The 27,122-nt window shown below is 36.3% G+C and overlaps 1 protein-coding gene across 5 annotated transcripts in view; it reads left to right on the top strand.

The window, feature by feature from the left end:
• Positions 1–25,164, top strand: part of LOC111141415 (itchy E3 ubiquitin protein ligase) — a 140,575-nt gene extending 115,411 nt beyond the window's left edge. For 4 of the 5 annotated variants that reach the window (XM_022493946.1, XM_022493948.1, XM_022493945.1 and 1 more), the window contains 11 exons: positions 3,430–3,502; positions 4,583–4,654; positions 7,010–7,098; positions 9,045–9,204; positions 9,434–9,567; positions 9,887–10,027; positions 12,202–12,322; positions 12,769–12,873; positions 15,884–15,980; positions 20,118–20,190; positions 22,508–25,164. In XM_022493946.1, coding sequence (XP_022349654.1) covers positions 3,430–3,502; positions 4,583–4,654; positions 7,010–7,098; positions 9,045–9,204; positions 9,434–9,567; positions 9,887–10,027; positions 12,202–12,322; positions 12,769–12,873; positions 15,884–15,980; positions 20,118–20,190; positions 22,508–22,607 — 1,165 coding nt within the window. In that variant the 3' untranslated portion in view covers positions 22,608–25,164. Of the gene's footprint in view, positions 1–3,429; positions 3,503–4,582; positions 4,655–7,009; positions 7,099–9,044; positions 9,205–9,433; positions 9,568–9,886; positions 10,028–12,201; positions 12,323–12,768; positions 12,874–15,883; positions 15,981–20,117; positions 20,191–22,487 lie in introns of all 5 variants that reach the window. The other variant, XM_022493947.1, reaches the window with a different exon arrangement.
• The last annotated feature ends 1,958 nt before the right edge of the window (positions 25,165–27,122 follow it).

Below are 27,122 nucleotides of genomic sequence, written 5' to 3'. Positions count from 1 at the left end.
TTTTTTTTTTTTTTTTTTTTTTTTTTTGCCTCAATTGAGATGATCATGTGGAGGTTTTTGCCTTTGTTGTTGAAGTCTGGTGTATAGAATTGACATTTCATATGTTGAACAATCTTTGTATTCCAGGAGTAAATCCCACTTTCCTTTTAATATTCTGCTGAATTCAATTTGCTAATACTTTGTTGTGGACTCATATCAGTTCATAAGAAATACTGGTCAGTAGTTTTCTTGTAGTGTCTCTGGCTTTGATATCAGGGCAATGTTTATCTCTTCTTGCTTTTTGAATTTTATAATTTCTGCTTATTAAAAGCTTTGGGGACTCCTGGCTGGCTCAGTTGGTAGGACATGTGACTCTTGATATCAGGATTGTGCCTTCAAGCCCCATGTTGGGTATAGAGATTATGTAAAAATAAAATCTTAAAAAACTTTGTGCAAAGCAGAAACTAGAAATTCAGGCCACTTAGGTTTTAATGAAATTAAAAATTATTTAAATATCATTATTTACCCCAAAGATAAAAATATAGTGATCCGAAGGGGCATCTACACCCATTATTCATAGCAGCAATGTCCACAGTAGCCCAGCTGTGGAGAGCCCAGATGTCCATCGAATGGATAAAGAAGATGTGGTATATATATGCAATGGAATAGTACTACTCAGCAATCAAAAAAATGAAATTTTTCCATTTGCAAGGACCTGGAAGGAACTAGAGGGTATCATGCTAAGTGAAATAAGTCAATCAGAGAAATATAATTATCCTATGATCTCACTTATATGTGGAATTTAAGAAACAAAACAGAGAATCATAGGGGAAGAGAGGAAAAATAAAACGAGATGAAATCACAGAGATAGACAAACCATAAGAGACTCTTAATCATAGGAAACAAACAGGGTTGCTAGAGGGGAGGGAGGTAGGAGGATGGGGTAACTGGGTGTTAGACATCAAGGAAAATATGTGATGTAATAAGCACTGAGTATTATATAAGGCTGAGGAATTACTGACCTCTACCTCAAAAACCAATAATATATGTTAACTGAATTTAAATTTTAAAAATGAAAAAATTATTTAAGGATGCAAATAAATAATAAATTCTTTAGTATCATCTATTTTTAGTTTCAGTTAAGTTTGGTTACATAAAACAGAAAACCATAAAACCATAGTGGTTCATTTATGACAGAAATATGTTTCTTTCCATCATTAAGCAAACTACTAATAACCCCTAGCTCAATGAAGTCATGAGAAATTAGGAAACATTGTATTTAATGATAATAAAAATGCAACATATCACAGTTTGTGGGGTTTAACAAAAATAGTCCTCAGGGGAAATTTTATTGCTCTATATAGGATTAGATTAGAAAATAAGAAAGGGGGCACCTGGGTGGCTCAGTGGGTTAAATAAGCCTCTGCTTTCGGCTCGTCATGATCTCAGGGTCCTGGGATCCAGTCTCGCTTTGGGCTCTCTGCTCAGCAGGGAGCCTGCTTCCCAACCCCACTCCACCTGCTTCCCACCCCCTCCCTGCTTGTCTCTCTGCCTACTTGTGATCTCCCTGTGTCAAATAAATAAACAAAATCTTTAAAAAAGAAAAAAAGGAGAAAGATATAAAATCAGTGATCTCTGCTTTCACCTTAGTCTAGAAGAAGAAAGTTTATTAAACCCCAAATAAGCACAAAAAAGGAAATAAGCATAAAAGCAGATTTGAACAAAATGAAAATGAAATTATAGAGAACTCAGAGCTAGACGTTGGATCTTGGAAACGATTAATGGTATCAATAACCTCTAATAAACCTGAAGAGAGAAAAAAAAACACAAATTAATTGAAAGTGAAAAACACTACATATCCTACACAACATTGAAAGATAACAGAGTATATACTTGAACAACCTAATGCCAAGAATTCTGTGTGTGTGTTGTTTTTTTTTTTTTTGAGAGAGAGAGGGGTGGGGCAGAGGGAAAGGGAAAGAGAGAATCTTAAGCCGAGCATTGAGCCCAATGCAGGGCTTGATGTGGGGCTCAGTCTCAAGACCCTGAGATCATGACCTGAGCCAAAATCAAGAGTCAAACACTTAACCAACTGAGCCACCCAGGTGCTTCAAGAAGTTTGATATTTTAGGTCAAACTGACAAATTCCTTGAGAGATACAAGTTACCAAAATGAATACAAGAAAAAATAGTAAGTCTCAATAACCCTATCTCTAGTAAAGAAATTGAATTCATAATTAAACAATTTCCCACAAAGAAAATTCTGGCCTAGATGGCCTCCACATTTTATCAAAACTGTAAGTAATATCAACCCTATTCAAATTCTTTCATAAAAAAGTGGTGGGAACACTTACCAACTTACTAGGAACTCTCCTCCCTCCTCTCCCCTCCTTTTCTTTTTCTTCTTTTTCTTTATCTTTGGAAGACTTTACTTTTAAATAATTTCTACAGCCAATGCAGGGCCCAAACCCACAACCCCAAGACAAACCTACTGTCCAAGACAGACGCCCCCTAAAATCAATTATATTTCTACATTGAACATACAGAAAATGAATTTAAAGGAAATCCAGGGTAGGGTGCCTGAGTGGTGCAGTAGGTTAAGCGGTTGCTTCAGCTCAGGTTTTGGTTCCAGGGTCCTGGGATCAATCAAGCCCACAACTGACTCCTTGCTCCGCAGGGAGCCTGCTTCTCCCTTGCGTGCCACTCCCCCTGCTTATGCTCGTTGTCGCGCTCTCTCCCCCTCCCTCCCTCTCCTGCTCTCTGTGAAATAAATAAAATCTTTAAAAAAAAAAAAAAAGAAGTCCAGGGCTGGCTTGGAAGACCCATGGTGTCATCAATGATCTAGGCTTCTTTCTTTCTGTTCTACCATCCCAGACCATTGGCTCTTTTCTCAAGGTTACCTCATAGTGTGTGGTAACTGCTGAAACTTCAGCTATCAGTGCACTCTAGGTTGGAATATGGAGGAACAACAAATTGGAAAGAAAAAATCCTTCTCTAGCTAACTTCACTCTCTTTAAATTAAAGAGCCTCGCGGAAGTCCGTCCTATACATTTACAGCTCATTAACCATGGTTAAGTCACACAACCATGCTGGGAAATGTAATCTTTGTTCTGGGTAGTAGTTTGCCCAGGTAGATATCAGAAGTCTGATTTAAGGACAAAGGAAAGAATGGATTTGGGGACAGGCAACATTCCCAGATAGAACTTCCTTTACCTAGTCCTGTTAGATTTCACTATATATAAAAGAAAATCCCCCAACAATGCCTTTAAGAAGATCTAAATTTCTGTCTCTTATAACTAGTCCTGGGAATTTTTTTTTAAAGGTGCTGTTTAGGAGTGTGCTATGCTACAGTATTTTTATATTTGACTGAGTACTGAGGGGGTGTGGTATTTTGCTTTCCTTCTATAATATCACAAGCTGTTATACATGTCATATTAACATTTCTCCTCAGAGACAATGGACCACAAATAGCCTATGTACGGGATTTCAAGGCAAAAGTTCAGTATTTCCGGTTCTGGTGTCAGGTTAGTATCAGGACTTTTTTCCTGTACTCCCTTTCTTTTGTTATGTTGCTTATATTACCAGTGATTGTGAGAATAATTAAACCATAGAAAAACAAGTAAAATGGGAAACATTGGAATCTCTTTTTTCTATTTTTAGGGCAAGAAAAAAAATTATCTGCTCATTTGTGGCTTCTGTAGTCCAGAAGAATAAATTTGAAACAGTTTGAATTAAAATATTGCTACTCGGGATGCCTGGGTGGCTAAATTGGTTAAGCCGCTGCCTTTGGCTCAGGTCATGATCCCAGGGTCCTGGGATTGAGTCCTGCATCGGGCTCCTTGTCCAGCAGGGAGCCTGCTTTCTCTCTCTGCTTCTGCCTGCTACTCTGCCTGCTTGTGCTCTCTCTCTGACAACTTAAAAAAAAAAAAAAAAAAAAATCTTTAAAAAATTGCTACTCAAGGAGAGTAGCATATACCCATAATTCTAAGATTACAGAAATCTTCAGACAAATGAGTTAAAGCATTCTCTGATGTACTGATTGTAACCAGCCCCTTTCTTTTTTATTTATTTATGTAACCAGCCCCTTTCATATCTAACATTTGATATAAATGACTTTGATATTTATTTATATTTATATTTACATTCTGAGTATTCTTCCCAGATGTGATCAGTTATTTCTGACACATATTTCCTGAATTAATGATTTCTTTGTGGGTTCTAAGTAAAATTAATGTACTAATCAAAGTGTTACTATGATGAATATTTTTAAACTTCAAACTCATGTAATTAACTGGGCCCAAGAAAGCAAAAGTAATGTTAGCTTCCTTAAAGTAAAATTAAAGATTTATTTGACTCATTAAGTAAGCACTGCATATGAAATCTTTTCTTTTTTCTTTTTTTTGTTTTCTTTTGTTATATATCAAATGATCTGTAATTAGCATAAATGCTCACAAATGCATGGTTAAACATTACTGAAATAGATTCATATTCATAGTCTACTTTTTTCTCTAAGCAAAGACAAAAGTAAATAGAACTTCACTCTTTTGGTTTTTCAGTAGGCTATTTTAATAGAGAGAGTTGACTTAGTCATTCTTACGTTTCAGCAACTGGCCATGCCACAGCACATAAAGATTACAGTGACAAGAAAGACATTGTTTGAAGATTCCTTTCAGCAGGTACTGTCTTATCCACAGCCCCGTGGCTGCCTGTCCAAAACCACTTTTGGTTCCAAGTCTTAACAGTTTGGCTTTTTGATTTGGAGTCCTTAAATTAAGTATTGCCATCTGTATTCATACTTAAAATTTAGGAACATGTAGATAGTTTTGTATGTATATATGTCTTGTGCTTTTGAAATGTCAGAATAATTTAAAGTAATTGGTAAGTTTCAGGTTTTCATTTCTAAGCTAAGTGTTCAGTTTGAAGTAGATATTTGACTAAAAAAGTAGGTTTTTGGTAGACAGAAGTAGAACATTATTGGATGGATAGAAAGGAAGAGGGGATGACTTTGCTTTTATACGCCTGTGTTACTTGCATTTTTACGATCAGCATTTGTCATTTATAATTTTTACAAAAGTTTTTTTTTATGTAGGAAAGAAGTTGGTCATTGGTTACAATACCAAAGTAAAAAAAGATATTTTTTTCAGAAGTAGTCAACAAATTATTTTTATTGTCCTCAGAACCTGTTAACTTACACTTAATCCTTATTTTATGGCTGGATATGGACATAATTTTTTATTATCAAGCCCCTGTGATAATTGTGGTAGCTACAGCTTCAAAATGAATGCAGAGGAAAAGGAAATTTTCTGAGATGGTTGGGAGGTCAAACAGTTACGTACATTTCCTAATGGAATCTTTGTAATTAACATTGAAGAGAAAAGCCAGTTGGCATCTTGCTAAGTAAGAGCAGGTAGCTTTTTAGCAGCAGAACCTGACTAAGGCCATTTAGAGAATCATGAGTGATTCCCTTCATCTAATGTAAGTCTCCAAGACCATTCCCAACTCCAGTCATTACCTGCTTCTAATTTTCATATTCATAACTACTGTGTAGTCAGCCTCTGGTGGGCCAGTTTCTTGGAACATAACTTGTTATGGCAGTGCTGAAAAGTACAAAACATGATTGAATATCCCTTTATTTTTTGACTTTTGAAACCTAAAGACTTTCGCAGAATAACAGACCAGAGGATACTAAAACAGTTGTTTAAAATTGTTGTCCTAGATTTGGTATCCACCAAATACATGTGAAACCGAAATTTACAAGAAAAATTTGCTTTGGAAGAGTGACAGAGCTGATAGCAAAATTAGCATCAAATTTTCTTCCTAAGTGGTGGATAAAGTTGTTTGGGGTAGTAAGTGTTTTGGTCATTGGGGAAATTGCAGGAGAAAAAAATTTTTTTAATATTAGACATTTGTTAAAGGGCACTATCTAAAGATATTTTCCCCAGGGAATCCTAAAGTATCAGACACAGGGCAAAAAAACAAGTAAAATATCCAAGGGAGAGCAGTCTCAGGTTTGGGGGAACATCGAGAGAGATCAAAAACAGCTTAGGTTTTGGGGAGCAGGCATAGGGACAAGGAATAGCCAGAGGGAGCAAGAAACAAACCAATAAAAACAAATATTTTAACCTTTACTGTCTGTCATTTGTATTGCTATATAGCTAACCTAGTGTATTTGTAGAATATTTGCCATAAGCATTGAATTTTTTGTTACATCTGGGTTTTTTAGTAGCAGATGAATTCATGAAAGTGACATGAAGTGAGCCCTGGCATAAGCAGGTTACTTACTGGGCCTCTTTGGATATTTAATGTGAGAGTTCATTCTGATTTCATAAAAGAGTGGCATTAAGTCCACTTCTTTTTGTCCAGGCCCTGTCACTTTTTTTATAAAAGTAAATAATGCATGTAATGTCCTTTGGCCAAATTTTAGGCAAGTGATTAAATAGTTTTACAAGGGAAAAACCCAAATCATCTACTCGTTATATTTCAGTAATGGTGCTGTCCTTCAAACACGAAGATGTTCTTATTAACCACTGTAGTAGGACACAAAATTTGAGTATTTTTCCAGGTATTTATAGGTTTCCACTGAGAATGAGTTTCCAAAATTAACTATATTCTCTCTGTAGCCACTGGTTTTCATTTCTGTTAGCCAAATGCTGCTATGTGTACTTTTGGCTATAAAACAAATCCAAACATAACCAAACCAAGCCCTTCACCACCCAAATGACCTAACAAAGGACCATGCCTACAGTTACTCTCCTCTAATAAGCAAGTGACAGAAGCAACCTGATAAGTCAAAAGGTATTAAAAGAATATTATGTATAGAGTATATTAAAACATAGATATATATGATATTTATATAAAATATAAAACTTTAATGTATTTTCTGTATGTATGTTGCTGACTAGACCACGAACACCATTCTATGTCACGGGAAACTCAAGTTACATATAATGAAGAATATTTTAGACCTGGAAGTGGTAGAATGATGTTTCAATAACTGCTTTTACCAATTCTTTTACTTTATTATTTTGTAGATAATGAGCTTCAATCCCCAAGATCTGCGAAGACGTTTGTGGGTGATTTTTCCAGGAGAAGAAGGTTTAGATTATGGAGGTGTAGCAAGGTAGTGATAATATGAATACTCAGAACTTAGTTCCTTTCTTCCAAAGGTATCATTCACTTTGCTTGCAAGTATTTTCTCAATCTTACATTTCAGGAAAATGAATGTGGCAAATTATTGTGCGTTTATTCTGCAGCTACAGAAGTTCAGCAAACACTAATTCAGCACTTTCTCTAAGGGACTGCTAGGTGATTTCCCCCACATTACTCATTTTAATCCTTAGGATAACCCTGTAAGAATTTTATAGGTAATAATGAGGCTTAGAGACTAAACTATGGCACATAATGAAGATGGATGCAAGCTTTGTATCATCAAACCAGAAGCCCATCTTCAGTCTACCACCTCTTTTTTTTCCACAGAGTGAGCATACAAGGCCCTATAGTAGTGATCAGGTTATTTTCCCCATCACAGATTACTGATAACAGATGGTAGCCACTCAATTCCCAACTGAGATTAATATATCTGCTTTAAGAATACAGAGAGCTGTGTAAAATAGGAGTTGAAATTTTAAATTCTGCTTTCTTAATATTGGAGCTTCTAATCAAACCCTAGAGGACAAACCCTGGTGGCAAAGAAATTCCTTTGCTTGTTGCGTAACAATATAGCTTATCAGGTTAAATATTTGCATAGCAGTGGCCGTGTAGAAAGCAAGAACCTTGGAGTCAAGACTGGATTTGAATCCTTTTTCTGTACTCAGTAGTACAACCTCGGGCACGTATCTTCCATCTGTAAAAAAAATCATTTCTAGTTTTCTAGGATTATTGAGAAGAGTAGAAATAGTGTTTATTAGTGACCTAGTTCAGACCCTCCATTTTTGTGTGCTCACTAAATGATGGCTGCATTTTAGTTCTTACTTATGTTATATATTAAAGTTCACATTTCAAAATGTATGAAGCAACCACTGGTAAATAGTAAATATGAATAGAAACACTGAATTTTGATGAGTTAAAGGCAGTTCAGGAGGAGAGCAATCATTTATTCTTAAATTAGAAAATTAAATAGTATTAAGAAGTAAAAGCAGCATTACCACCAGAGGCCATGAACTCACAGGAAAAGAAATCTTGGGTGCCTGGGTGGCTCAGTCGTTCAGTGTCTGCCTTCGGCTAGGGTCATGATCCCAGGGTCTTGGCATCGAGCCCCACATCAGGCTCCCTGCTCAGTGGGAATCCTGCTTCTCCTTCTCCCACTCCCCCTGCTTGTATTCCCTCTCCTGCTGTCTCTCTCTCTGTGTCAAATAAATAAATAAAAATCTTTAAAAAAGAAAAGAAAAAGAAATCTCAGACACAAGGTAGTATCACCTGTATTGCCCCAGATCTGTTCTGCCTACGGTTCTATGAGGCCAACCCATGTTATGTAGTCACTATAATCTTGTGTTAATATTGGTTGGTATTTTCACAACAGCTGAATTAGAGCTCCTCAGAGCATTTTTCTAATGAATGAGTGGCTTCAGTTAAGTGTTTTATTGTCTTTGTGAAATTGGAAGTTTTCTCATATTTACCTAAAATTTAGAGAGCAGTGGCATTTGATGAGGATTTCTGTGAGGTTTAGTAACAGATGGAGTAATACTAGACTTCTTTCAGCTGCTCTGACTACATGGGTTAATAGTGAATTTTAGACTTGCCTCTATATAGTATTTCATTGATTCTAAGACTAACATTTTAACGGCTCTGACATTAGACTATGTATCACAATTATAATTAGAAAAATTTTTAGTGGTTCATCATATAATGATGTCTTTTAAGTTGACGTCTTAGATTCTTTGAAATATAATATGCAGTATGTAAATATCATCTCTCTAAATTAGATGTCTGTTTGAACAGAAACAGTTAAAAATCAACATGGGATTAAAACTATCACCAGCTGAGGAGTGTAGATTCCTGAGATCTTTGTAGCACTGTTCTTTGATTTGTTGGCATGGTTTTTCACCCTAAATTTTCTTTTGATTTCAGAGAGTGGTTCTTTCTTTTGTCACACGAAGTGTTGAACCCAATGTATTGCCTGTTTGAATATGCAGGGAAGGATAACTACTGCTTGCAGATTAATCCTGCTTCTTACATCAATCCAGATCACCTGAAATACTTTCGTTTTATTGGCAGGTTTATTGCCATGGTAAGTATGGATGGAGAACTGTTGCTCAGCAATACTAAAGCATGTTTCTTTAATCTTCTCATTTGAAATTTTCTCATTATTAAAACATTATTTTAAGATTGGTTTGTTATCTTTGCCCTTTTCCCAAAAATGTGCCGTAATAGATGACAGGGGAGCTTTAGGGGAAGAATTCATTTAACATTCTATTATAAAATTATCATAAATGTGGTATTATTTTCTTCTCATATAGGCTCTCTTCCATGGGAAATTCATAGACACAGGTTTTTCTTTGCCATTCTATAAACGTATATTGAACAAACCAGTTGGACTCAAGGATTTAGAATCTATTGATCCAGAATTTTACAATTCTCTCATCTGGGTTAAGTAAGTTTGTTTCCATTTAATTTATCAAAATATAATCTTATATGCTTTCATTATGGTGTTGGTAACTTATCCAAACTGTAAGCATGTAATTGGTTTATTGAATTTAAATATTAAACTTGTCTTGGGTTTTAATATGATGGATTTTACAGAATACACCCAATATCTTAGGTAAAAATATGATGACTTAAGAGTATATAATCTCTCCAGTTTTCTTATTTTGATGCTATAGTTTTATAGTAATTATTGAAGAACACAGTTCTTTAAAAAAAATTTTATGATTGAATTTGTTTAACAAATAGTGTTAATTTCATTTGTGCAGAGAAAACAATATTGAGGAATGTGGTTTGGAAATGTACTTCTCTGTTGATAAAGAAATTTTAGGTGAAATCAAGAGTCATGATTTGAAACCTAATGGTGGCAATATTCTTGTGACAGAAGAAAATAAAGAGGAATATATCAGGTGAGAGAGAATGCTCCTTTTAACATACAATGGCTACAGCGCATTGACAGTTGCCTAGTAATACTAGTGGACAGTATTTCAAAAGATAATGTTTGCCTTTTTACTAATCATTATGAGAATTGATCAAGGACATGGACATGATCACTTTCTACCTTACAAGTATGTTGAGAGAGGAACAAGGAATGTGCTATGGGAAGTCAAGGGAGGGAGACATTATTTCTTCTAGTTGTAGACATGAGCAGAGATACGAAGGCTGGAAAGCACAAGTCACAAGTAGTAAGTAGGGAAGTGTAGTGTGTGATGGTGCTGTCAGGCAGCTCAGAGTTGATATCCCATTCTGCCATGTCCTGCATTTCAGAGGCCACGGAAAATGAGGAATCTTTAGAAGATGTGGAGGCTAGTAAGTTACAGTAACCCTTAAGAGAACAATTACAGCTACATCCAAATGGTAGATAGAGAGACTACATTACAAGAAATTAAGGACCAAATTCAGTAGACAATCTAAATTTCTTTTAACTAGTCCAGTGGCGGAAAAAATAAGAAGGTAGAACAGATTCTTGTGGAGGCAGCAGGGTAGAGAGAATATGCTCCAGGTTAACTCAAACTAAACTTTACAGAGAATTAATCTAATGGGTACTGATAGGTTTTATACACCCTTTCTTGGTATATTTTCAGTTTTACCACAGTTTGAAGATTATATATAAAGGGATAGAAGAGAATTTTGGTTATACAGAACTTTCATTTTTAAAAAATAGTGCTAGATCACTCTTTTAAAAACCAGCTCTGGGGGCACCTGGGTGGCTCAGTCGTTAAGTGTCTGCCTTCGGCTCAGGTCATGATCCCAGGATTCTGGGATCGAGCCCCGCATCAGGCTCCCGGCTTGGTGGGAAGCCTGCTTCCTCCTCTCTCACTCCCCCTCCTTGTGTTCCCTCTCTCGCTGTGTCTCTCTGTCAAATAAATAAATACAATAAAAAAAAAAAAAAAAACCCAGCTCTGTAATCACTATGCCATGTAACATCAAGTCATTGAAAAGAACCTCAAGGGGCACCTGGGTGGATCAGTCAGTTAAGCGTCTGCCTTTGGCACAGGTCATGATCCTGGGGTCCTGGGATCAAGCCCTGTGTTGGGCTCCCTGCTCAGAGGGGAGTTTGCTTCTCCCTCTGCTTCTCTCCCTGTTCATTCTCTCTCTCTCTCTCTCTCTCTCTCTCTCTCTCTCTCTCTCTCGCCCCCTCACATAAAATCTTTTTTAAAAGTCAAAGTTGAAATTTAGACTATTTAGTAGAGAATCTTCACTAAAAGTATTTTCATTCAAGGGTTGCTTGGGTGGCTCAGTTATGATCTCAGGGTGGTGGGATCCAGCCCCTCTACTGGCTCCTTGCTCAGCAGGGAGTCTGCTGGAGATTCTTTCTCTCCCTCTCTCCCTTAGTCAGTCCCCGCCCCCCCCCGCCCCCAAACACTCTCATTCTCTTGCGTGCGTGTGCTTGCGCTCTCTCTCTCTCTTTTTTTTTTTAAGATTTTATTTATTTATTTGACAGAGATCACAAGTAGGCGAAGAGGCAGGCAGAGAGAGAAAGAAGCAGGCTTCCCGCTGAGCAGAGAGCCCTATGCAGGGCTTGATCCCAGGACCCTGGGATCCTGACTTGAGCTGAAGGCAGAGGCTTTAACCCACTGAGCCACCCAGGTGCCCCAAACACGTGCTCTCTCTCTTAATCTCTCCCTCTCTCTTTCTCAAATAAATAAATCTTCAAAAAAAACATTTTCATTTAAAAAAATTGCAAGGGGGAATCTATAAGTTAAAAGCTTAAGAGACTTTTAGATTGTATGAACCCTTTTTAGATGCTGATTTAAAAAAAAAAGTATGTTAAATTGAGTCAGAATTTGAGAACTGAATACTTGGCTATAAAGGAATTATTTACTTTTTTGTGTGATAATAGAATTGTGGTGGTTTTCAAAATGAGGCTTTATCTTACAGAGATACATGCTGAATTATTTACGTTTAAAATGATATAGATTGGTGTTGTGTTGAAGCTGGGATATACATAGGATTCATTATATCCTACTTTTATAAATATTTGAAGTTTTTCATAATAAAGTTTTTAAAAATTATTTTTACACTTGGAATTTAAAGGTAAAATCTAAACTTCCTGATAGCTTTTTTAATATTTATTTACCAGAATGGTAGCTGAATGGAGGTTGTCTCGAGGTGTTGAAGAACAGACACAAGCTTTCTTTGAGGGCTTTAATGAAATTCTTCCCCAGCAGTATTTGCAATACTTTGATGCAAAGGAATTAGAGGTAATGAGTTTTTCTTATTTCCTCTGCAGCATGCTGGTAAATAATGCCTTCAGGTGTCTGCTTTCAGCTCACTTTCTCATCTTTCCAGTAGCAATAGTATTTTTTATGCTAGCAGGATGTTTTGAAGCATCCCTAGTGGTTTAAAAAGTCCATTAATTTATCAAATAAAAAGTTACCCCCCCAAAAAAAAGAATTACTATCAAAACTTCTCTACAGTGAATGACTGACTTACCTGAATATGTATATATATATATATATGATACCATCCATGAAAACTCAACCTTCTTAAGTAATGTAGACACAGTTCTTGATGCACACCTTACAAGCCTAAGCCTCCTGATTAATTTGTTTTTTGAAAGTTGTTGAATATTAGTCTTTTCTTCTCTATGTCTAGCAGTTTTATATAAGTTGTAAAGAAATCTTTTTTTTTTTTTTAATCTCCAAAGGTCCTTTTATGTGGAATGCAAGAGATTGACTTGAATGACTGGCAAAGACATGCCATCTACCGCCATTACACTAGGACAAGCAAACAAATCATGTGGTTTTGGCAGGTTTGTCTTGGTTTATTTCAATTGGCAGAACATAATTTTTTAGAAACTGCTTACCATATATGGAAGAAAGTCACAGAACAAAATGTACCAGTATATTCAGGCCCCTCATTCCATTCTGTGCATTATAATAAATGAATAGATTAGGGAAGTGCTAAGTTATGGAAGCAGCCCAAGTGTCCATTAATAGATGAAAGGATCAAAATGTGTGCGTGTGTGTGTGTGTGTGTTATAAAATGTTTGTGTATATCAGCCACACGCACTGAAATATTACTCAGCCATTAGAAAGAATGAAATTTTATTTGGGGGGTAAGGAATGGACTCTTGCCATTTGCAGTATCATGAATGGATTTAGAGGGTATAATACTAAGTGAAATAAGTCAGCCAGAAAAAGACAAATGCCATAGGATTTCACTCATATGGAATTTAAGAAACAGACAAAGAAAAATATAAACCAAGAAACATACTCTTAACTAGAGAGAGCAAACTGATGGTTATCAGAGTGGACTTGTGGGAATGGGTAAAATTGGTGAAGGGGTTTAAGAGTAGACTTACCGTGACAAGCACTGAGTAATGTATAGAATTGTTGAATCACTATATTGTACTCCTGAAACTAATATAATATTACATGTTTATACTGGAATTAAATTTTTTTAAAAAGATTATAACATTTTTAAAAACTATTGCTGATTAAGCAACACACACCTTTTACCTTTGCCCAGGGTATAAGACAACCTCAGATGATGATTCCCCTGCATTTGATCTAAATGCTTTTGGAATTTTATGGAACTGTCTAAAGTATGGTTTTCATCATTCATACCTCATTAAGAATTATATAATGTTCAGAAGGCAAAACTTAAGGGAGCGACCTGGTTTGGAATCACAGTGGTGTGTCTTTAAAAAAAAAAAAGCTTGCTATAAGCACATGAGAAGATGCTCAAATCACTAATCCATTAGGGAAGTGCAAATTAAAACCACAGTGAGACACCATTTCATATCCATTACTGTCATGGCTATTACCAAGAAACAGAAAATAATCATCCTTGTTGAGGATGTACAGAAATTGGAACTCTCTTGTATTGCTGGTAGGAATGTAAAATGGTGCACAACTGTGGAAAACAATTTGATGGCTCCTCAAAAAGCAAATATAAGGGCGCCTGGGTGGCTCAGTGGGTTAAAGCCTCTGCCTTCGGCTCAGGTCATGATCCCATGGTCTTGGGATCAAGCCCCACATCGGGCTCTCTGCTCGGCAGGGAGCCTGCTTCCTCCTCTCTCTGACTGCCTCTCTGCCTATTTGTAATCTCTGTCTGTTAAATAAATAAATAAATAAAATATTAAAAAAAAAAAAAAAGGCAAATATAAAGTAACGTATCTAGCAGTTCTCCTAGGTATACCCAAAGGAAGTGAAAGCAAGACTCAAACACATACTTCTATACCTACCTTCATAACAGCGTTACTCACCATAGCGAAAAGGTAGATGCAATTTAAGTGCCATCAACAGGTGAATGGATAAACAAAATGTGGTTTTCACATATAATGGAATATCATCCAGCCTTAAAGAGAAAGGAAGTTCGTTTTTTTTTATTAACATATAATTTATAATTTGTTTCAGGGGTACAGGTTTGTGATTCATCACACAATACACAATGCTCCCCACAACTTATATCCTCCCCAGTGTCCCATTACCCAGCCACCCCATCCCTCCCACCCCCTTCTACTCCAGCAACCCTCAGGAGAAAGGAAATTCTGACAGGCTGCAACAGGGGTAAACCTTAAGAATATTCTGAGTGAAATAAGCCAATCACAAAAGGACAAATATTGTATGAGTCCCTGATTCCGTTTATATGAGGTATCTAGAATAGGCAAATTCATAGAGACAAAGTAGAACAGAGGTTAACAAGGGTGGTTGGGGGATGAGAAGATACATTTCATGAATTGAGTTTTTGTTTAGGGTCACAAAGTTCTGGAAATAGTGGTAATAGCTATTTAGCAGTGTGAACATATTTAATGCCATTGAATTGTGTGCTTAAAATGAAAAATTATATGTATTTTACCACAATAAGAAAATAAAATTTTAAAAGATGTCTGTTACCTATATAAAGAAATTCATAAGGGGGTGCCTGAGTGGTAGTGGGTTAAGCTTCTGCCTTTGGGTTGGGTCATGATCTCAGGGTCCTGGGATCAAGCCCCGCATGGAGCTCTGCTCAGCAGGGAACCTACTTCCCCCTCTCTCTCTGCCTGCCCCTCGGCCTACTTGTGATCTCTCTCTCTCTCTCTGTCAAATAAATAAATAAAATCTTAAAAAAAAAAAAAAGAAATTAATAAGAAACTCAGATGAACTGAGCTTCTATAGCAAATAGAATTAGCATTTTAAAATACTTGACTGTAGTACAATAAGATACAAATTATTTACAAAAAATATTTGGCTGAGTCAAAACATTTGTGCTACAGGCTGGAAAGCATCTTCCATAAACCTAATGTTTTGAGCCAGAGTTGTAGGAGTTGGAAGCCACCTGATTCTGATAGTGTATAGCTACACCAAAACCTAGCAAACATTAAGAGAAGGAGGTTATTGAGATATATCTGGATCAGAATTCTAGGAGCTTGATTTCATGTGTTCATAAAATTAAAAAAGTCCATACTCACTCAAGCTCTGTGTCCTGTGTAACCACATGAGTATCCTATAGGACAAGCCTATCTGGGAGGTAAAATAAGGGGCTTCTCTAAAAGAGCTCATCTTGAGACTTTGAGTAGGGAGCTCTTAGGCCCAGGGCACCCTCCTTTTTCTGTCTCCCTAAAAGGATATGGTCCTAAGATTTATATCGGGGAAGGTTGGCAGGGCTTCGACAAACATGGAGAAGTTCCTCCATCCACAGTGGTGGGGTATAGTCATTATCTAGTGCATCTAACACTGGGAGTTCATTTGAAATGATTGTTTATCATTCTTATTTATGCTAAACGTAACATAGGACCTATATATCTCTTTACGTGTGTGTGTATGTTTTTTTAACAGTTTGTTAAAGAAATTGATAATGAGAAGAGAATGAGACTTCTGCAGTTTGTTACTGGAACCTGCCGATTGCCAGTTGGAGGATTTGCTGACCTCATGGGTGTGTATACAGGATCACTTTTCCTATACAGAAAATTACCACACAGTTATATCAAATCAGTGTCTATAAAACTTACCAGAAATGACAAAGAATAGACATTTTCCTAACCAGTCACAGTTATCCTGGATTTGTGTAAACTTTTAATTCACTTTGTAGTCTTTACCCCTAGAAATTTTTAACCTAAGGCTGGATTCCACATTTTAACTTCATAGGATAGCAATATTCTATATGTAAATCTGTTTGGTCATTCAGTCATTGGTAAACATTTTAGAGTCTCCTATGAGCCAGGCACTTTTGATTGTATTATACTATATTTTAATGATGAGTTTAACAGTCTTCTCTATTATACCTGGAGCTCCTTGAGATACAGATCCATATCTTCATCTTTTTATTTCTGGTGCCTCACATAGTGCTTGTCACATGGTATTCACTGATCAAAATGTGTGTTGTTTGGACATGAATGACCATGAAAATACTTTTGTGATTGATAATAAAGTAAATTCAAATCTTTAACACCAGCATTATGCCAAGTACCACAGGAGAACAGAAGTTATGATCCCTAAGTCTGTTTCAGCTGAAGGAGAACTGAAGAACTAAGTAGGCAATTTTGGATACAGTGACTAAAAGCCAGACCAGAATAATTTTGGCCATTACTCTGAGGGTATTGGAAGCTGTGGAAGTTTTTGAAGAGAGGAAAACTTGCTGAAGCTGCATATTAGGAAGACTTGATAGCAAGGTATAGCATGCATTAAAGGATAAGGGAAACCCTGAAGAGAGGAAGAAAATATTGGAGCAGTTAATCTTAGGAGATGGAGGTAGGGATGGAAAAGAAGGGATAAATGCTAGAGAAGTTCCAAAGGTAGCAACAGAACTTGATTAGAAATTAGAAGATGAGCTATAAAGGAAGAATGTCAAGGATAAAACCATGTTTTGAAAAATGGAGAAATGGCGAAGTTACAAAGTGTAAAGAACATGGTTTAGAGGTTTTGAGGGAAGATAATGAATGGCTTAGAACCTCGAGTTCAAGGTGATAGCCAGGCAACCAGAAGAATACCAGGAAGCCAGAGGGACAGTTGAGTGGGTGTTGCCAAAGTATGAGTAGAGCAGTGACACTTGAAGCTATTAGAATAGGTTGGCTAATGCAGAAATAGAATACAAAGAGTAGAGGACTGATGCTTAGAAACACCTGTATTTAGGGATGAGACAGAAATAGCCTAGAGGCAAACTTAAAGGACTTAGAGCCAGAGAGGGAAGAGGAGAAATAAATATTCTAGTCTCTCAGAAGCAATATTGAAAGGAGATTTTTTAATCCAGCTCTAGAGAAGTCTCAGAGAAGGTTTATTATTACCAAGTAAATTTTTGGAGAGGGGTACCTTTTGAGAATGCTATCTTAATTTGAAAAAGAAAAACCATGTTGGTGGGTCAGGAAGTAAGGTAGTAACCATAATGAGGAAAAAAGTGGCATAAGTTTCAGTATAAACTAGAAATCTGATCATTTAAGAGATAACAACTAGATCTGCTCTTGGGAATAATATTTGGGGTTGGATGGAGCTATCTAATATAGGAGGATACCTGTGGAAGGCAGAGAGGAGAATGTGGTTCATAGAATTTTAGAGGCCATCTGGTTTAACCTTCCACTCAGTGTAGGAGGAGGAAGTTATAAGAATAATGTATATAACACTGTAATGTGTTGGATTTCAACTTTGACAAATCTAACATCCCTTTTCTGTAACAAATATTTATAATATCCTCTACATTCTGGAATAAAACTGGTAGACATGAAATAAAAGTACCTACAATCTCAAAAAAAAATACAAAAACTTAGCCTAACTAAAATTTTTAAGAAGTGACTTACAGGGTGGTTGGGTTATGGGGAGGGTATGTGCTATGATGAGTGCTGTGAAGTGTGTAAGTCTGATGATTCACAGACCTGTACCCTGGGGCAAATAATACATTATATGTTAATTTTTTTAAAAAGTGACTTATAATGAAATACTTATTTTAGTCAGTGTATATTTCGGAAAAACTGTTAGAAGACACTAGTTAATAGGTAATTGTTCCTACTTAAAAGGTTTGGGTTTAAGATAAGATAGGAAAGCTTTCTATATAATAAACACTGGAATATGAAAGAACAGACAGAAAGAGCAAGAAATAGAGACGTCTGGGTGGCTCAGTTGGTTAAGCATCTGCCTTTGGCTCAGGTCATGATTCCAGGGTCCTGAGATCCAGCCTGGTGTCAGGCTCCCTGCTCAGCGGGGAGCCTGCTTCTTCCTCTCCCTGCTGTTTCCCCTTCTTGTCTGCTCACTTTCTCTCTCTGACAAATAAATAAATACAACCTTTAAAAGAAAAGAAAGGGCAAGAAATAATAGACTTAAGTATGATAAGAAAAAGAGGGAGGGACAGCTGGGTGGCTCAGTGTAGCATCCAAATCTTGATCTCGGCTCAGGTCTTGATTTCATGGTTGTGAGCTCAAGCCCCACGTTGGGCTCCATGCTGGTGTGGAACCTACTTAGAAAAGAAAGAAAAACAGGGAAATAATCTAAATGAAGTAGGGATAATAGACTTGCCAGAATAAATTAGAGATGATCAAAGTGGAGAAAAATGAGGTAGTATCTATGATGAAATTCCACTGATACATAAAAAGTCCTCGGAGACCATATTATTTGAAAGTTGAAATGGGTTGAAAATAGGAACATAGGTGCAAGAGTCCACATAAAACTTGTGTGGTTTAGGGGCAATGTCAGAATAAGATTGAAAACAGGCAACCTAAAAATAATTTCAGTATGTATAATGTATACAACTTGATGTCTTACCATTCCATAAAGTTTTAGAAAGCACTTAGGATGATATGACATATTTGTAAGATAGCTTTACTGGTGAAATTCACTAAGATCCCTTCATTTTCTATTTTTCTCTTTTAGTATTTGATTCTCTTGTCTTTTTAATGCAATCCAGACTCTTCTGTTATTTATTAATTAGCACTATTAAAATGTTCCATTCTTTGTGGTTAGAAATGCTGTAATATATTGACTAGAGAGAATGTTCAGAGTGAGTTAATGTAATTTTGAGTTTAATTATTTAATAATTTTAACTATCATTTTTCATAATCACCATTTCCTATCTTACTGGGCTTTTCATGTTAACTACTTGTGCAAATACTTTGATGTTATTCAATCAGAAGTACTACCAGTGCGTATTTGTACTGGTCAAGGGGGACATGAGGACATGAGAAAATTCTTTGAGTATGACTGCCCCACACATTGCCAACATTTAGTTTGCCTGGCCCATTCTAAAGTCCAGTAACACCACCAATCATTGTAACTACCAATAAATACTTTCTAGGGATTGGTAGTGACCTTTTAGAAAACCCGTGCTTTAGGATCACCATTCACTCTGTTGACAACAGAAGGTAACTGAGAGGAGAGACAAGAAGTGGGTTGTAAGTGTATAAGGTTTCTGCAGGACCTATAAGCACAAGCACTGTTAATATTGAATTCACTAGATTATATTTAAATCAAGCTTTATTGTATAAGACGGTTGTAGTTTTCCTGTTGTGTTTAAAGCTAAAATTAAGCTTTTTCGGTGTTCTGTTATTAGGTGAGGTATATTAGTTATAGCATTCTGTTATTCTGGCAAAGTAATGCCAGATAAAACTGCATTTTCTTCTCTTGGGCATACATTAACAAAATGGTTCTCAAACTTTAGCACTCTTCAGAATCACTTGGAAGCCTGTTCAGACGCACATTGCTTAGCCTTATCTCAAAGTTTCTGATTCAGTTCGGTAGGCTTTGGTTAGGGCCTATGGATTTGTGTTTGTTTTTGGTTTTTTCCTTTGAAAGATTTTACTTATTTTAGAGAGAGAGTGTTGTGCACAAGTGGGGGAAGGGGTAGAGGGGGAGCCAGAAAGCCAAGCAGAATCCACACTGAGCACGGAGCCTGATGCAGGGCTTGATTTCATGACCCTGAGATCATGACCTGAGCTGAAATCAAGAGTCAGACGCTTGACCGACTGAGATACCCAGGAGCCCAGAGTTGTGGTTCTGACAAGGTCCTGGGTGATGCTGATGCTGCCGGACTGAGGGGGTCACAATTTGAGAACCACCAAGTGTCAAACTGTTGATGATTTCACTGTTTTAGGGAGTAATGGACCACAAAAATTCTGCATTGAAAAAGTTGGGAAAGAAAATTGGTTACCCAGAAGTCATACGTGGTAAGTAAAATCAGAAAGAGTAGAGAAAATATCTTTTTTCCAATTACCCTGTAGATACTAAAGCCTGTTGGAAATTAGAAATGAAATATTTTTCCCATGGTATTGAATTATTTTTTTATAGCTATAGCAAGGCATAATTTATATACAGTAAAACTAAGGTCATAAGGTTATCCATTTAAATTCAGTGATATTTAGAAGATTTACAGAGTAGTAACCATCAACCAATTTTAGATTATTTCTGTCACTCCAGAATGACTCCTTATGGCCCTTTGCAGTCAGTCCCTTTTCCTAGCCATGGATTTTTTTTTTTTTTAATGATATTAGGAAAACTTTTAACTTTTCTCTGAAAGCAGAAGATACCAACTTTTCATAGTTTTGGGGAGAACAAATATTTTCTTATTATAAATGTAGCTTAACCACATTTCCAAAAATGTACAGAACTAAAAACAACCCTAATTTTAATTCAAAATACAATATGTAGAAATCCCACCTAACATCAACAATATTTGAACTGTATTTTGTGAGACATTTCAGTAATCTTGCTGGATATTCCTTTATTTTCCCCATCTGCCCTTTATATTTGTTTTAGTGTCTGTTCCTTTATATTTTGATTCATATACATACATGTGGTTTTTAAAAAATAACATTGCCACATTTGTTGAAAATCAATTTACCATAAATAAATACATGAGTTTATTTTGGGATTCCTGGGTCTATTTCATTGATCTGTTTGTCTTTCCTTAATGGTGGTACCCTGTCTTGATTACTATAGCTTTGTAATAAGTTTTGAAATTAGGAGGTTTGAATTCTCCAACTTTTTCAAGATCGTTTTGGATATTCTCAGTCCTTTGGATTTCCGTATGAATTTTAGGATCTGCTTGTCCATTTCTACAAAGATGTCAACTGGGATTTTGATACAAATTGCTTTGAATGTATAGATCAGTTTTGGGGGATACTTTATTCTTTTTGAAGCTATTATAAATGGAATTGTTTTCTTAATTTCATTTCAGGTTGTTAAGATTATTGCTAATGTACAGAAATACTGTTGATTTTTGTACATTCATCTTGTACACATGCACATTTTTTATTTGACCTCGTCTTTTTTTCAAACTTGGAACAGACTGTGCCATTATACTCCTGTGAACAGTTTTTCTCAGTCACACACAAAACCCAGCCCCATTAGTTTGTCAAGTTCCACGTTTTCATTTGCAAGAAGTAACAAAAGTTATAATTATAGATTTATTTTCCCTTTGTGGATAGCATTATTTTTTCTGATGTCAAACATCTGCCTAGGCCTTACCCTTAAAATATAGCAGAAGGCCCAAAACCTTAATGGCAAACTCAGTGCCTTATGAAGGTGATAATAATGTAGCCCCAAATTAGAAGTTGCCCTTTAAGACCTCACAGCTAAGAATAGGACAGAGAAATTCAGTAGGACTAGAATATTAGATACTAAAGCAGAAAATTGTTTCTTAAAGTAGTACACAGTCCCTGACTTAAGATGGTTTGACTTAAGATTTCTTGACTGACTTTATGATGGTGTGAAAATAATATGCATTTGGTAGAAACTGTACTTTGAATTTTTAATTTCATCTTTTCTTTGGCTAGCAATATATGTATGATACTCTCTCATGATGCTGGGCAATGGTAGTGATCTGTATCTCCCAATCAGCCAGCAGTCATGAGGGTAAACAACCAGTGTATTTAAACCAGTCTATATCCATACAACCATTCTGTTTTTCACTTTGAGTACATTATTCAATAAATTACATGATATTCAACAATTTATTATAAAATAGGTTTTATGTTGAATAATTGTGCCCAGGTATAGGCTAATGAAGGTGTTCTTAACACATTTAAGGTAGTCTAAGTTACGATGTTTGGCCGGTTAGATTTATAAATGCATTTTTTACTTATGATACTTTTAACTTATCATAGGGTTTATCCACATGTAACCCAATCATAAGTCAGGGAAGATCTGTACTTAAAACCTATATTTACTGTCTAGCCCTCCACAGAAAAAGTTTGCTGACCACTAATCTAGATTAAGGAGAGTATGAGAGGACTAACTCTTGCCCCTGTGTTGTATAAACACTTGTTCTTCATTCTATCCTAAAAGGTAAATATTGTTATTTCCATGCTACCAAAGAAGAAACCAAAATTGAGAAAGGTAAAAGCAATGTTCAAAGGCCCAGTGACAGAGCTGGGATTTGAACTCATTTTTACCTGACTTTAAAACCACTGTTGTTATATACTACACTGCTCATATGATTCTTTGTATATTTCCTTTTCTCAAGCTAACAATTCTTACTTTTAGTTTTAATCGCCTGGACCTGCCACCCTACAAGAGCTATGAACAACTGAAGGAAAAGCTGTTATTTGCCATTGAAGAAACAGAAGGATTTGGACAAGAGTAACTTCCAAGAACTTGTGCCACCAAAGGACAAGAACTTAATTGCAATGTCTGTCCTTTTCCTTCTCTGTTGCACATCTTGTTGTAAAATTGGGCTGTGACTGTTTAGAGAGTTATTTGAGTGTAAGTAAATTAATGTTATCATTGAGATTTATCTCCCAGTGATTCTGGATTTCTACTCAATATTTCCAGAAATCAGATCTGCAAATGACTAGTCAAATCTTACTTAACATGAGATTTAACACAGCAATGAAATCTGCCTTGTCTTATTCCACTAGATTGTTACCTTAACAACAATTTTGTATATGTGTGTCAAAAGTCTCACTTGGAAGTAGATTTTTTTCTTTTAGAGATTTCTGCATATATTCAGGGACGTCCCTTGGTAAATGAAATATTAAGACCTTAAGCCTCTTGGTGAGAGGTATTTATTAATAGTGCAAACTCAGCCCAGCTTCTGGGGATGTGAGTGAACTTCTGGCTTGTGCTCTCCCTCTCATTTCAGCCTGGCCTGACTGTTGTTTTTCCTTTCCGGAGCATGAATTCATGCATCATTTTGCTGGTATCGTTGGAAAGTGATACAAGACTCTTGCATCGCTCTACAAAGTAGTTTGGTTACTTTGAATTCAGGGAGAAGTTGGTCCCAGCCTGCAAATGACCCTATAACTTTCTTCATTTGGAAGTTTGTTTTAATTGCCTTGCAAATACTAAACTTTACAAACAATATTAACACTGTGCTTCCTTCACGGTCAATTTATAAAAGTTTAATCTAGAATTGGAATTAATTTAGATAAATTCATCAAAGGCCATCATTGACAATTTTTGTATGTTCCTATATATAAATTGTATCTATAATTTTATCATAATCCAGCAACTTCAGTTATATTTAATTATTGCTAAGGAGTTCAAGTTATAACTAGAGTACTTTACACCCAAAGAAAGAGGTCAGTGAAACATTCTCTAAATTACATTTTCATTAGGGAGGGAGAGCTGTGGTACTGGCTAAAAAGAAGGGAGTAATACATTTACTAGCAATACATTTCTAGTAACCACAGAAATGTATTCTCTGTATGAATTAAAAGTCTTCAAACTTATTTCTCTGACACCTTGGAATAGTCTTTTCCATTCTTGACATTGTCCTGAATTGGATACTCTCTTCACTCCTAAAAATTTTAACAGGCTTTCCTTTTTTTTCCCCCATGACTATTTAATTTCATCCTGCTCCATTAGTATCTGATTAGTGCACTTTTGAACATCTCTGTAGTTAATTATTTTAACTTGGCCTAACTTAGACTACGTCAAGAAGGCTGCTGTCAGGGATTTGACTTTATGGATAGTGGGATGAAGCCTCAGTCAACTGAGAGCCCATCACAGCTAAACCCTGAGGACAGCCTCATAATTCGTGAAACAGGACTTTAGCAGGTTTCAGTAGCATAACATGAACAAGTAGCACTGAGCCAAAAATAAGCAGAGTAGCAAACCCCTGTTCCATTTGGAAGGAAAATGGTTTTTCTTTGTCCCTAACTACTCTTACATCCTGGAACAACAACAAAAACATTTTTAAACTTGTGTACCTGTGCTCTAAAACACTGCCATCATAAAGCAGACTTAAGTGAGTTAAAGGGTTGCCTCATCTAGAAATTGTCAGTGTAAAGGGGGAGATTAGGTTCTCCCTAACCCTATCTTTATTTTGTTTTTTATTCCATATACTCCAGGAAATGTATGGTCTCTAAAAGCCCTAGTTGTTTCCAAAGTAGGGACTCTGCCTTTTTGTTGGTAGGGGGAAAATGCTATTGCTTTGTCTTACAGAGCGAATGTCTGCCAACTATCCATTCATTATATAAATCTGAACTTTGGTAATATATGGCTATGGAGATTAAGCCTTCTATAAAGACTTACTGTGGAGGTGAATTCTCATTAAAATGTAGTTATCTACAATATTTACTAGAGATTTATGAGATTAAATTAAATAATGTAAGAAAGTAGACCTTTTTTTGTTCTACATAATGCTTGATGATTCATTTAGGGACCTAGAAATATTGTGTGAAAATGTATAAATATCACCCAAAAGGCTTTCTGCCCTATATTTTTAAAATACAGAATAGTTATATTTGAAGTAGCCCTGGCCCTAGTTCTATAGGGCTTGGCTATTTAATATTTTTATGGAAGAAACGTTTAGTTCTGGAAAAGGTAAATGCTTGTATATATTTTTGCAGCCTGGGATCTCCCTTACTCCATTTCTTCCTTAATTTAAGTGGCCACATGTATATGTCTTCCCTGCTGTGTTAGGAAAATGGGGGCTGGATATCCCAAGAATCAGAGGTTATATAAAAATACGACAGATAGACAGCAAACATAAATACCTACCAAATGCTATTTTAAATTTTGGTCCAAACTGAACATTTGGAAATAGATTTATTGTAAGTGTTCAATTAGAGCGATTTCTTAAATCTGAACTAAATTGCTTTTAGAGTCCTTTTTCTTTGTAAGCATTGTAAATGCTAATAAACCCTGTTAATTTTTTTTACTGCATGTTATGTTGAAATAAAAACAAAGTAAAATGAGCAATTGCCTTATTCTTCTGCTCTTTTGGGTAATTGGGGAAGGCAGCATTTCACAGCCTGGGTCAGGAGGGAAGGATCTCACTTGTTATCAGATAGAGTGGTTTAAAACTGATCCAGCAGCTCATAACAATAAATTCCTGCTCTGTCTTTTATGATCTTGTATCAGAGTGCAGAAGAATATAATTTCACAAGACTTACAATAACTCTATTTAAAATTCAGGTATTAATTTTTTATCAAGAGATTGACATCAATGTCAGTGGTTCGGAAATTTAAGTGAAAAATGACTCACTTGCCCACAAAGATCTCATCCTAAATGAATTATTTCAGTCAAGCCCACTCTGCCACTTTTTATTTATCTGGTTAATAATCTAAAACGTTATCAGGGGTGACTCATGGGGTTATTAGACTTACTCTATTTCTACACCCTCCTTGTTTTGGATATAATTCCATCTGAACTCCTTTAGGTTAATTACTTCTACTTAATATTGTTGGTATCTCCAGCCCCCCCTTATTTTTTGTTTTTCTCTTATTAGAGTTGTATACAAAAGTATTTGTATATATGGTATGCTTTCATTTACTAAAAACCGGGAATGGCAGCACTGGATTGTATATTACTGTATTGGAGTTCCTTTGTTTTCTTGAACTGTAATTTCAAATACTCAGGTAACTCTACAAATATCACAGGGAGTCAAGTGCTCTTATAAAGGTCCTTCAAGGGGCTGCCTCACTTGCATTTCCTTAAAAGATGTAAGACTGCATTTATAATTAAACTTTTTTGGTCCTTTATTTGCACACCGTTCTGTTAGTTTGAGTAGGGAGGTATTCCCTAACTACAGTGAAGCCTTCTTTCTATATGATTGAGTCATATGGATTTCTGCCTCTCTGCTTTTCTGAGTGGGCAGGTTATAACCTGTCTGTACTGTGGAGTAGGTAGAAAAAACTGGAAAGACCTACTGGGATGAGACTGGATTTGTCCCCTATGTTGAAAAGAACCAAAATGAAGACATCTGCTTTTCTAAGACAACTAAAGGTGCTCTAAAACAGGACCCCAGCATGGGTGCTGAGTAGACAACCACCAGTTCGTTACCAAGATTAACCTCAAAATGCTGTCCTACTCTCTAGCTTCAGTAGACCTTTTTCTTGTTAAGAAACCATGCTCTCATTTAAAATAGAACCAGTGGTGAGAGGCTAAGGGGATTTGTTTTGTTTTTTGGTTTCGTTTTTAATGCTGAACTAACAGTGACTAGAGGACAGAAACTGCAGTTCCCTCCCAGGTCCTGAGAAGTAGACCCTATCCTGTTTAATGTTTCAAATAAGCAGCTAGAATGATCTAGTTTCAGTGTGGCTGAGAAAAGGGATGGGGGGAACTGATCTCTCCCAGCATGTGGAAATTTTCCATGGGAAGTAGTTGTTTTTACATTTGGCTCTCTGGCCCCAAACCATACAAAACAACATCAAACAAGACTAGCTGTGGCCAACTGACCCTGTTATCTGGACTTCTAGGAAATGTCTCCTATTGCGTAACTCCAGAACAGAAATTGCTGTCACTCCCAGCCAATTTCAGTTATCAAGTCTGTTTGTCTGTAGGGCTCCTCTGTGGCCAGGACATTTGCGGGCAGGATTCCATGATCATCTTGCTATTTGGCTAGGAGAAGAGGGTCTTCAGTGAAGACCTCAGAAGAACAGTGTCCCTTATTAACAGGTTCCCATTAAGCAAAGTTGCTGTGGGCAAGAGGGTTTCCTCAAGGCACCCCACAGGACAGGACCTTGAGAATTTGCAGTCATACCTACAAATCACTGAAAACACTCATACTGTTATTTTTCCTCATGTAATTCAGACCTGCTCTTCTGTTTGTCTTCCCTATCCTAGCAACCAATACCACACCTATATTCACTTAGTCCCAGGACAACTATCAACATTTATTACTGTGTCCCAATCTTGGTTAGATATGCCACA

The sequence above is a fragment of the Enhydra lutris genome, unplaced genomic scaffold, assembly GCF_002288905.1.
Source record: "Enhydra lutris kenyoni isolate GAN:26980312 unplaced genomic scaffold, ASM228890v2 scaffoldscaffold6, whole genome shotgun sequence".
Lineage (NCBI taxonomy): Eukaryota > Metazoa > Chordata > Mammalia > Carnivora > Mustelidae > Enhydra > Enhydra lutris.
The sequence above is the reverse complement of the archived record's forward strand: the minus strand, read 5'-3'. Positions and strand labels throughout refer to the sequence as shown.